This window comes from Sander lucioperca, chromosome 10 (assembly GCF_008315115.2).
Source record: "Sander lucioperca isolate FBNREF2018 chromosome 10, SLUC_FBN_1.2, whole genome shotgun sequence".
Taxonomy (NCBI): Eukaryota; Metazoa; Chordata; class Actinopteri; order Perciformes; family Percidae; genus Sander; species Sander lucioperca.
In genome coordinates, this window is record NC_050182.1 from 26,491,797 (window position 1) to 26,504,566 (window position 12,770).

Sequence of the window (12,770 nt, forward strand, 5' to 3'; positions counted from 1 at the left end):
CTCCGGATGCAGAAAACTGTGTGAGGGAAGCTCATGCTCACCTGGCTAGAGTTGCCTGTGCAGTTTTCTGGGATGTCGCAGTCGTTCACAGCATCTCTGCACACAACTCCCATGAACTCCATCTGTAGCAGCAGAGAATAAAGAGTGTTTGTAATTAGGCGTGGTGTCAGAGGAACAGGAACTTAATCAGAAATTGTCATCCCTCTGCACAGTTGGTGGCTCCAGGCACTCTCTCCCTCTTTCCTCTTGACATCCCAAACTACCATTACTCCATCTATGACAAGTCCGTGTACTCACCCATAACTCAACTACATTCATTTATTCATTCATTCAGGTATTTGACAGTGTCAAAGGGCTGTCAAGACCATCTCACTTGCAGTCTGGAGAAGGGAAAGCTCAAAGAGGACATTTCTGGTTAAAAAAAAGTAGTAAACTTATTGTCGCTTATTCCTGTTGGTCTTAGATTTAGCATTTCTACAGGGCTGGTTGTAACTCAGGAGGTAGAGCGGTCGTCTAATTGGAAGGTCAGTGGTTCAATCCCTGGAACCTCCTGCAGTCTACATGTCAAAGTGCATGGGGAATATACTGAGCCTGGCTGTGTCATCTGGATTTGAATGTTTATCTCTTCCATTCAAATGAGCATTTGGCACCTTGCATGGTAGCCTCTGCCACGAGTGTGTGATTGCTGGCTCGTATTTTAAAAGTGCTTTGAGTGGTCGCTAAGACTAGAAAAGTGCTATATAAATGCAGTAGGCTACATTTAACATTACTTTAACTGTGAGAAGGTTTTCTTTGCTAGCCATTTGAAAAACCAGAGCAGTATAACATTGAAGTACATCCAAGTGGATATGGCCAATGAAGACCAAAAAAGGCATCCTCCTACACCCCAGCAGAGGATGAAGGGTGTTGCCGTGTCCTGTCGTGTACCTGGCAGCTGTTGCAGCAGAGTCCGTTGCTACACTTGGAGCCTTGGGTCAGGGTGCACTTGTCACAGCAGGCCTCCCCCTCTCTGGCACACTCCTAAAAGACAGAAACGGCTTCCTTTGATTTGATGTAAGTTGTTTCATGTAACACATTATCTCATCTAACAGAATGATCCATTTAAACAGAGGTCTCTCCAGACAAACTCTATAATTGTTATCAGTGGGCAGCGCCTTGATTTCTCCAATGGCATTACTCCATCAAATTACCTCTTATTAGTCAGATACAGCAGGTGGTTTTGTTAAGTTAACCCTTAGGGTAGTACATATCCGTATTTCCCAGTGTCCAAAACTAATTTCTCCTTAGGGAGACTAATAAAGATACTTTGATTAGCATCCAGTCATCTACAGTACTGTAACTTACCGCTGGGCTGCCACAGTCACACTCCTCTCCTGGCTCCACGATGCCATTTCCACACACTGGAGGGTCCAACAGCTGAGGGGAAATTAATTATTAATTAATTAATATTAGTAGTTAGTAGTTAGTTTAGTAGTTGGAATATTAATATTCCATCCATCCATCCATCCATCTTCGTCCGCTTATCCGGTCTCGGGTCGCGGGGGTAGCAGCTCCAGCAGGGGACCCCAAACTTCCCTTTCCCGAGCCACAATAACCAGCTCCGACTGGGGGATCCCGAGGCGTTCCCAGGCCAGGTTGGAGATATAATCCCTCCACCTAGTCCTGGGTCTTCCCCGAGGCCTCCTCCCAGCTGGACGTGCCTGGAACACCTCCCTAGGGAGGCGCCCAGGGGGCATCCTTACCAGATGCCCAAACCACCTCAACTGGCTCCTTTCGACGCAAAGGAGCAGCGGCTCTACTACGAGCTCCTCACAGATGACTGAGCTTCTCACCCTATCTCTAAGGGAGACACCAGCCACCCTCCTGAGGAAACCCATTTCGGCCGCTTGTACCCTGGATCTCGTTCTTTCGGTCATGACCCAACCTTCATGACCATAGGTGAGGGTAGGAACGAAAACTGACCGGTAGATCGAGAGCTTTGCCTTCTGGCTCAGCTCTCTTTTCGTCACAACGGTGCGATAAATTGAATGTAATACCGCACCCGCTGCGCCGATTCTCCGACCAATCTCCCGCTTCATTGTTCCCTCACTCGCGAACAAGACTCCAAGGTACTTGAACTCCTTCACTTGGGGTAAGGACTCATTCCCTACCTGGAGAAGGCACTCCATCGGTTTCCTGCTGAGAACCATGGCCTCCGATTTAGAGGTGCTGATCCTCATCCCAGCCGCTTCACACTCGGCTGCGAACCGATCCAGTGACTGCTGAAGGTCACAGACCGATGATGCCATCAGGACCACATCATCTGCAAAGAGCAGCGATGAGATCCCCAGCTCACCAAACTGCAACCCCTCTCCACCCCGACTACGCCTCGATATCCTGTCCATAAATACTACAAACAGGATTGGTGACAAAGCGCAGCCCTGGCGGAGGCCAACTCTCACCTGAAACGAGTCCGACTTACTGCCGAGAACCCGGACACAGCTCTCGCTTTGGTTGTACAGAGATTGGATGGCCCTGAGAAGGGACCCCCTCACCCCATACTCCCGCAGCACCTCCCACAGTATCTCCCGGGGGACCCGGTCATAGGCCTTCTCCAGATCCACAAAGCACATGTAGACCGGTTGGGCATACTCCCAGGCTCCCTCCAGGATCCCTGCGAGAGCAAAGATCTGGTCCGCTGTTCCACGACCAGGACGGAATCCGCATTGCTCCTCCTCAACCTGAGGCTCGACCATCGACCGAACCCTCCCTTCCAGCACCCCGGAGAAGACCCCACCAGGGAGGCTGAGAAGTGCGATACCCCTATAATTGGCACACACCCTCCGGTCCCCCCCCTCGAAAAGGGGAACCACCACCCCGGTCTGCCACTCCCTAGGCACCGTCCCAGACCTCCACGCAATGCTGAAGAGGCGTGTCAACCAAGACAACCCCTCCACACCCAGAGCTTTAAGCATTTCTGGACGGATCTCATCAATCCCTGGGGCTTTGCCACTGTGGAGTTGTTTAACTACCTCAGCAACTTCCACCCGGGAAATTGACGACAATCCCCCATCATCCTCCAGCTCTGCCTCTACCATAGAGGGCGTATTAGTCGGATTTAGGAGTTCCTCAAAGTGCTCCTTCTACCTCCTCAGTTGAGGTCAACAGCATCCCATCCTTACTGTACACAGCTTGGATGGTTCCCCGCTTCCCCCTCCTGAGGTGGCGAACGGTTTTCCAGAAGCACCTTGGTGCCGACCGAAAGTCCTTCTCCATGTCTTCTCCGAACTTCTCCCACACCCGCTGCTTTGCCTCTTTCACGGCAGAGGCTGCAGCCCTTCGGGCCCTTCGGTACCTTGCCACTGCCTCCGGAGTCCTCTGGGATAACATATCCCGGAAAGACTCCTTCTTCAGTCGGACGGCTTCCCTGACCACCGGTGTCCACCACGGTGTTCGTGGGTTACCGCCCCTTGAGGCACCTAAGACCCTAAGACCACAGCTCCTCGCCGCAGCTTCAGCAATGGAAACTTTGAACATTGTCCACTCGGGTTCAATGCCCCCAGCCTCCACAGGGATGCACGAAAAGCTCCACTGGAGGTGTGAGTTGAAAGTCTGTCGGACAGGGGCCTCCTCCAGACGTTCCCAATTTACCCGCACTACCCGTTTGGGCTTACCAGGTCTGTCCAGAATCTTCCCCCACCCCCTGACCCAACTCACCACCAGATGGTGATCGGTTGACAGCTCTGCCCCTCTCTTCACCCGAGTGTCCAAAACATACGGCCTCAGATCAGATGAAATGATTATAAAATCGATCATTGACCTTTGGCCTAGGGTGCTCTGGTACCAAGTACACTTATGAGCATCCCTATGTTCGAACATGGTGTTCGTTATATAGACAATCCATGACTAGCACAGAAGTCCAACAACAAACAACCACTCTGGTTTAGATCAGGGAGGCCGTTCCTCCCAATCACGCCTCTCCATGTGTCTCCATCATTGCCCACGTGCGTGTTGAAGTCCCCCAGCAGAACTATGGAGTCCCCCACTGGAGCCCCATATAGGACTCCACTCAAGGTCTCCAAGACGGCCGAATACTCCGAACTCTTGTTTGGTGCATATGCACAAACAACAGTCAGAGTTTTCCCCCCCACAACCCGCAGGCGTAGGGAGGCGACCCTCTCGTCCACCGGGGTAAACTCCAACGTAGCGGCGCTCAGCCGGGGGCTTGTGAGTATCCCCACACCCGCCCGGCGCCTCACACCCTGGGCAACTCCGGAGAAGAAAAGAGTCCAACCCCTATCCAGGAGTATGGTTCCAGAACCGAGACTGTGCGTAGAGGTAAGCCCCACCAGATCTAACCGGTAGCGCTCCACCTCCCGCACCAGTTCCGGCTCCTTCCCCCACAGAGAGGTGACATTCCACGTCCCCAGAGCCAGCGTCTGCTGCCCGGGTCTGGTCCGTCGAGGCCCCTGACCTTCACTGCCACCCATGTGGCAACGCACCCGACCCCAGCGGTTCCTCCCACAGGTGGTGGGCCCATGGGATGGAGAGATGGATGCCACGTAGCTTTTTCGGGCTGTGCCCGACTGGGCTCCGTGGCAAACCCGGCCACAAGACGCTCACTGACGAGCCCTCCATCTGGGCCTGGCTCCAGACGGGGGCCCCGGGCTTCCTCCGGGCAGGGTCACTCCATCTCTTCCTCGGTCACTCATAGGGTTTTTGAACCATTCTTTGTCTGGCCCCTCACCTGAGACCACTTTACCTTGGGAGATCCTACCAGGAGCACAAAGCTCCAGACAACACAGCCCTCAGGTTCATAGGGACACACAAACCTCTCCACCACGATAAGGTGATGGTTCCAGGAGAGGGAGAGATATTAATATTCCAACTACTAAAAAGACACATGTATGAGTATGTGTGAGTGTGACATACCTTCAGAGGTTTGTTGAACAGACAGGCTCCTCCACCGCTGTTTAGAAAGTTATGGTACTCCTCCACGTTGCAGTCGGAGAACCTCTTGGGCAGGTAGAAACTGTTCAACACAACCGCAGCATATTATGCAGTTACCATGGATACAGACAGCATCTTGAGATAATACTGGGAGAGACAAGCCTTGTTCCCCAAAAACAAATTACAGGACAAAACACTTTTAAATGTTTTTACCCACACAACTTTTCAAACCTCATATTTAATTTCAGTGAAACAGACAACGCCATAGCAGGTTTGTCATATTTAATAAAGTTTGTATTTCTTTTCACAGTTCCATTACCATTTCAGGTTTTACCACAGGTTTACCATACTCACAGTTCAGAGGAGATCCTTACAACAACATGGAGGTAGATATACATTAGAGCTAAGATTGTGAGGATCATATGGAGATGCATTTATGAATTTGTCCTGGAAATGAACTTGAATATTGTGGAGGATTCACAAAAACAGTTATTGCATTATCGTGTGATACTAAAATGATCACATCAGTATTCAACAAATTTAATTATATTATAAAAATCCATCTTTATGTCACATTCGCCTGAAGCCCAAACAACATCTGAAGTATATGAGCAAATCTATTACAATAAAATATTCCTGTGTTCATTTTGATGCTTGTAATGACACTGACCCTGAGAAACCTGAGCAGCACTTTAATATCTTCTGCTGCACCATCCGTCACTTAATGCTGATTATGCTACTGGCGCGTTTAACTAGAGTGCCTCTGGTAGTGCGGCTCACCAGGACTGGCTCAGGAGACAATGCAATAACAGACAGACTCAGTGAGAGGTCGTCATCATTTGATATGAAATGTGGCTACATGAAACCACCTCCAGTGATAATGGTTGTACAAGGGGCCAGTAATGACGCCTTGATGATGGATGAAGCACACTACAATATTTTAGGTAGATTTCCTAAACTAATCAGGTTTAAAGTTGTCCCGACTATCACAGAGATTTGCATCTTTTTTAATCTCGTCAAAATCTTGTAGTGTTTATCCCCCTTTAAACCATAACAAGGGGTGAAACAAAGATGAAACATGCTTGAATTATTCACTGGTCACCAGGAGGAGGTGTAGAATACTTTTCATTTCACAGCACATAAAACCATGGGATTAAAATATGTATTTCCATAGATTAAAACACATACTACAGTATTATTTGCTTGAAGTGTGTATATTTCTTTCATAAAGTACATGAAGCACCTAACGTACCAGAAAAAGATCCACTAGCATCCTCAATCATTTCTTTCATCATTCATTCAGTCAGTCTATCACCCCCTAGTGGCTGTTAGGTGGTGTCCGAACCACAGTCATTCATGTTTGTCCTTGTTACAATATATTTCAGACTTTTTGATTTAATTAGATCAGAAAATATAAATAAAATTCAACGTTACACCCTTTATAATTCATATTCTGCCCTGGTTTGATCACGGCAAAATCTATTCTTTCATGAGAAAGGAAAGATATGTAAAAAAAAATATATATATATATTAAACAATTCTAAATACTAACTCAACCGTAATGTATGCTCAAACAATACATGCATACATATATGTTAACAGACAAATCGACTCACACACACACACACACACACACACACAAGGACATACAGCTAAAACCCTGTGAGAAATGTGAGAACAGTTAGTAGTCAGGTTAAATTGATCAGACATGCAGGTGCTGAGGGATAAAAATAAATGTCCATCAATGGACATGACTGAGGTTGCTCATTGAATACAAGCGTCTGAAATACCATTGACTTTATTTTAGAGAATACAGATCTGGGCCAGGTCCATACACAGTGACAGGATCATAGGAGTGCAGAGTCACCTGTCCTCTGTCATGTGTCAATGACATTATAGCAGGTTTATTATGGTAACCCAATAAAGCAGAACCTGGACAGGGAGTGTTATGGGAGTGCACTGTTGTTACAGAGAAATGAGGTAGTCAAATATTGGCCTAAGATGATAATGACATTGCAGACTGTATCAATCGGTTAAACATGGATTAAAGGAAGTGATGAAAAGTCCTGACTTTCACAGGGCAAGAGGGAGAAGGAGCCTATTGATAATAGTTAGAATAATCAAATCAATAAAATTGTCTTGGCTGATCAGCCCGTGACATTCAAAAACGAAATAATACACATAAAGTACATGTGAAATTGTACAAAATGATTATGAAAAATACAGTCTGTGTATAATAATAAAGGGACATCAAACTGTATTTGTTCATATCATTTGAATAACAAAGAAAAGCTGGGGCCACAGCGGCTGTAGTGCTGTTGGATGAGACAGGAAAGGTTGTGATGACTGACAACCCCTCCGAGGCAGCCAGTTGGTTAAAAACAGCACAGGCAACGTTCTAGCCAAGCTTCTGCTCACCTGCTGTCCCATTCGGGATAGAGGGGGAACGCGAGAAGTATTTAAGAAGAGGGGTATATATATATACACACAAACACACACACACACATCGCAGAGGCTTTTACAGACACAACACACAGTCACATCCGTATGCTCACAGAAAGCCTGTTTAGTATTAACACTGCAGATGTACACAAACACATTTTAAGACAAACACGGTCATGATTTCTGCATGAAACTGGAAACACAAAACATACACAGACTGATGTATCACCTATTTTCTAATCTTAGCAAGCATCAGATTATATAACACATTACTGCTCAAAGAAGCCCAATGAAGTTATATAAACAAGCCATACGGAAAATACACTTAGGCTGACACCTAGTGGTGAATTATCAAACGACAATAATACTCCAGTGGATGGAAATATTAATAACAGCATATTTACACTGATAAATAAATAAATACTTTGATGACATTTTAGACGAACATCATTTTTCTTACATACACTTTTTGCTGTTGTGTCGTGTGTGTGTGTGTGTGTGTGTGTGTGTGTGTGTGTGTGTGTGTGTGTGTGTGTGTGTGTGTGTGATGTGTTATATTAGCCTATTAAGTGCTGTTCTGTCACTGTGCATTATATGTTTTAACTGTGAACTGTCAAAGGACTGAAGATGAAAATTAGCTTTAAGCTAACTCTGGTACAATACATCAGATTGTAACATGTATGTTTAATATTGTACATGGCCCCTTACAAATAATATAAAGATTATTAAAATGTAATTAACTTTTAACTGCTTTGAGATATATAGGACATATACTCTAGTTCAAATTATAAACAAAAATGGACCACACTCAGAGTTTTGCTTTCATTTTCTTTGGTGACAATACACATCCATTTCAAATAAAAAACAAATTATTGAGAAAACAAATATGCAATGTTTTTTTCAGTCCAGTGTGATGTTAGCATTAAAGCAAGTACAACATTGTATCCGACTTTGATGTTGTGATTAAAATGTGTCTCTGATATCAATAAAAAAAGAGTAACAACTGCCGCTGACTCAAAAACTGATTTTTTTCAAATGGACAATTTTAGATCTCAGCAGGATTTTCGTCAATTTGTTGGGGAAACTGTCGTCTGTCTCTGTTGAGATGAATTGATGAGGAAATGTTCTGTAAAAGTTACTTACCCAACATCATCCATGATACAGCCCGACCAACGATCATCACACTTGCACTCGCCTAGAAAAAATCCCATCGCATAGAAAGGAAGCTTAAAAAAATGAATGTGTGCTTGAAAAGTAAGAAAAAAAAAAATCATTAAGGTTGAACTGTGTACCATTGAGGATCCTCTTCTTGTCAGAGAAGATGCCAATATTCTGTCCAAGAGACTGAGCGAGGGTTATGGCCATCTCATCTGTTTTCCCATACTGATAAAGAGAGAGAGAGAGAGAGAGAGAGAGAGAGAGAGAGAGAGAGAGAGAGAGAGAGAGAGAGAGAGAGAGAGAGAGAGAGAGAGAGAGAGCGCGAGAGAGAGCGAGCAGGGGACAGAAAATCAACAGGATATCAGATAAAGTCTGGAAAGAATAAATGGTGTTACAAAGGCATCCCAAAATCATTAGATTAACTCATTAAGTTGAATAACAGAAACTAAATGGCTAAAACTGCAGTGTATAACAGGAATAAATGCACAGTATATTGATAAGACATTTTAAATATGCTGCCTTTTTTAATAAGAAAATAAAGAGCAAAAGATTAGGATTCACTGGCAACATGACTGTACTCCATGTTGCCTATATCTATTCAAAAGTCAGCTGACAGTGAATTTGGAGTTTTGGGAAATCTGTAATCATTCATTTGTGGTTTAAGACTCACTTCATTGACTCCCCCTCCTTTAGTCCGGGAGCAAACTCCTCCCATATAGGAAGCTCCTCCCCAGCTGCTATGGAAACGATTCCCTCTGATGAGAAAAGAAAGTTATGTGTTTAATAAAAAGATGCTGAGTGCCGAGCACACAAGAAAATCCTTTTAATCAGAATCAGGTCCGGTTTTTGTTACTCTCAATGTTCTTGCACAGAAATAGACAACAGCTAGAAAATAGAACAACAAAGCTGAATAAGGTAAACATCAACATTGACTACTATGTACAAATATAAATATATATATTAAAAAAATCGATATATATAAAAGACAAAACGATAACATTTGCAGTCAAGACAGTAACGCAATGCTGCAGAGTGCAAAGTGTGCTGGGATAAATATGGAATTATTAAAGTAACAGGTTGTTTTATATACACATTAAATATTCTGACTCACGAGAAGAGGTGAACAGAGTCGCATTTCTCCTTGATGAAGTCTTTTCGAAACTTCATGAACTCCCTCAGCGTCACCATGGGGTCATCGTCAATGTTGAATTTGTTGTCAGCTGACCACGTCTCCATGGCAACCAGCACAATCCGGGTATTAAGCTGTTCCTTGAAAATCTGGCCAGTTAAAAGTAGATTTATTATCAGCAAGTTATCTTTAGAAAGTCATAATCTGAAAGTGCCAAAGAATAAATGATGGATATTGAAACTGACTGACACGCTTCATATTCATCAACATCTCCAGCTGTCTGTTGTAACAGCACCAGTCAGACAGTCAGTGTGATCAGTCTGATCCTGCCACCAGACAGCAGCACATTACAGCCGGCTAGACGCAGTCAATAAGGGTAACAGTCTGAAGGACATAGAGAGATCAAACTGGCAAATAATAATGTTTGCTTTCATAAGATGGAAATCTATTGGGGTACCAGGAGAAGAGAACAAGAGCAAAGCCTCTCTGTTTAAGATAAATGCCAACAGTCTCAAGACAAAGCTGACAGAGCAGAGAGTAAGTGACATGAATAGTTCAATCCTAATCCAGCCCCTACAACCTCACCCTATCAGCTCCACTTGGGTTTAAGATCCATTCGAGTTCTAGTTTGTGCCTCTATACATTCGAGTCAGAGCTAAGCATCCGATTCTCAGATATAAAAATAACCTGTGATCTTTAAAGATTATTTTTTTTAATTATTTTAGGCCTTTATTTATAGGACAGCTGAAGACATGAAAGGGGACAACAGGTTGGAGTCGAACCCACGGCCGCTGCGTCGAGGAGTAAACCTCTGTATATGGGCGCGTGCTCTACGAGGTACCTGTGATCTTTGAAAAACCAAGAAGGTCACTTAACAACACTTACTACCATTCTGAAGGTACAGTATTTCCAGAAAAGACCCGTCTAACATCCTTTGTTTCCTAAACTGAACAAAGACGGTAGCCAGAAAAGTCATGTCCTTGCTCATTTATAATATAAACATTTTATCAGTTATATTGGTATATATTGATGTTTCTTTCCAAAATTGTATTTTATACATGCTTTACTTGTGCTTTACGCGCATATGTCACTCTCGGCTACTTGGATTAGGAAATACAGTCACAATTTGAGAGATGAGTTGAAAATCTTTTTTTATTGTTCAGAGGATGAAATATTTTTTTATCCAGATGGTTGGAAGAGTCTTTAAAGATTCTGGATATAACTTCAGAGCAGCGGTGAGTGTTGGTAAACAACGTTTGGGTTTTTCCAAAGATTGCCGGGTATTTATTTTTTTTGAAAACGGGATGATTAGCTGTGATTCAAAAGTAAAGGTAATACATTGAGACGCAAACTGGAGATAGAAGCATCTCAAACCAGGTACTGTGCAAATAATGGAGAAAACATCATATGCATTACGCTACTTTGTAAAGATTATTTCAGTCATGTACATATACGTTTCTAACACCACCTTCTCATGTTGAGTTTAAAAATCACAGAATGAGCATTAAAGAGAAGTAAAAGGAGCCATTCCTTTTTCCCCCCAAACTGTATTTAATTCGTTGAGCATGAAAGTTAATTCTGAACCTTTGAAATAGTTATCTGACAAAAATGTTTTAGTTCAAGGTTCATGTCGTTGAGATGACAACTTGAGTGAATTGTGTTGTGTGACTCCCAACAAAGATGGAACAGAAGTGTGATGTCTCACTCTGTAGCTAAAACAGAGAGCTCAACACACAGGGGGAAAAGAAGATCTGCAGCAATGTGCAGTACAACAAAAATATGGTGGTTTTTGAAAATTAAACCATGTAAACCTATTCTGATATAACCTCTAAATACAATTATGAACCTGAAAATGAGAATAATATGAGCACTTTAAACCCTTATATGCACATGTCAATGAATTTAAAAAGGGAATGTACCATTTACTTTACAGTAAATGCTGGGAATGAGCACTGTGTCAGTATCCATGGTGACAGATGTTTCCTGCATGTGACATGTGACTTATGTGGTGGGTGGACATTGGTTGGGGAAAGGGACCATAACTCTGAGAATTCCTTTTTCAAACAAGGACACGTTTTACAGACTACAATCTATAAAAATGTTAATATTATCTTCATATTCTGTATATTTTTACCCACTGTGATAAGTAATTGCTGTAATATTTTTCATATGTGATGCCACTGTGAATGCGGCCTCTGTGCTGTGGTGCTGGGGCAGCATACACTGGGGAAAAAGGCAACTATACTTGCACATGGAAATCAATGTGTACATCCCAAATAGAGTCTGCTTCATATGATCCTCTCCAAGGGCACGACAAAAAGTGTGACCTTTCCCCAGCTTCACCAGCCTATCAGCTTACAGACATGACCCTGTGGCAGGTCAGATTTCAGTACCACATCAAACAGACGTGGCTACAAATAATGAAACATTGAAATATCTGCCTCAGTACTGTTGGGATGTCACTGCTGTTTCAGTCCTCTGAAAACTCATGACTGGCTGGTTAATGACTACACACAGCATATTATGGGCCAGGAGAGGTTTTAAATGTAGAGAGTGAAGTTGGTTAAATGAGAAATCAGTGCAATGCTCAGCTGCAATACCTCGGAGTGCTTGTGGCAAGCTTTCCAAGAAGAGAATCAATACAATTCTTACCATGTCAGCCATATTGACCACTGACTTAGCATAGTTATTTGTGTGCCCAACGGAAAGCCGATGCTTCTTGTACTGAAGAGAGAGACAGAGAGAGAGGGATGGAGAGGAAACAAATAAATGTGGTATTCATAATGGAACAAATTCAATTTAAACCATTTAAATGTGTATCAGGAGCCAGTGTCAGTGTCACGTGTTCATTCCCAGTGATTTAAGTCAGTGGCTCAAAACTGTTTGTTTTATGCACAATAAAGGTACTATTTGGAGTTATATAATGAATATTACAGTATACAGTCTATCATATCATCTACTTACCATTAAATGGTCGTTGATCACCATCAACTCAATGTATTTGGTCTCATCCTCTACACTGCGTGACACATGTTGAGCCTGAGAAGAACACAGTTGCCACTTTTATAAAAAAGACAGCTAACTTTCCTTAACCAAGACTTTTAAACATCAA

The 12,770-nt window shown here is 43.4% G+C and overlaps 1 protein-coding gene across 5 annotated transcripts in view; it reads right to left on the bottom strand.

The window, feature by feature from the left end:
* adam22 (ADAM metallopeptidase domain 22) overlaps positions 1–12,770 on the bottom strand; it is a 61,750-nt gene that overhangs the window by 12,324 nt on the left and 36,656 nt on the right. For all 5 annotated transcript variants that reach the window (XM_031299235.2, XM_031299237.2, XM_031299236.2 and 2 more), the window contains exons 9-18: positions 12,623–12,697; positions 12,311–12,382; positions 9,641–9,807; positions 9,200–9,284; positions 8,664–8,754; positions 8,515–8,566; positions 4,912–5,011; positions 1,345–1,416; positions 928–1,020; positions 42–122 (exon numbers count right to left, since the gene is read on the bottom strand). In XM_031299235.2, coding sequence (XP_031155095.1) covers positions 42–122; positions 928–1,020; positions 1,345–1,416; positions 4,912–5,011; positions 8,515–8,566; positions 8,664–8,754; positions 9,200–9,284; positions 9,641–9,807; positions 12,311–12,382; positions 12,623–12,697 — 888 coding nt within the window. The remainder of the gene's footprint in view (positions 1–41; positions 123–927; positions 1,021–1,344; positions 1,417–4,911; positions 5,012–8,514; positions 8,567–8,663; positions 8,755–9,199; positions 9,285–9,640; positions 9,808–12,310; positions 12,383–12,622; positions 12,698–12,770) is intronic.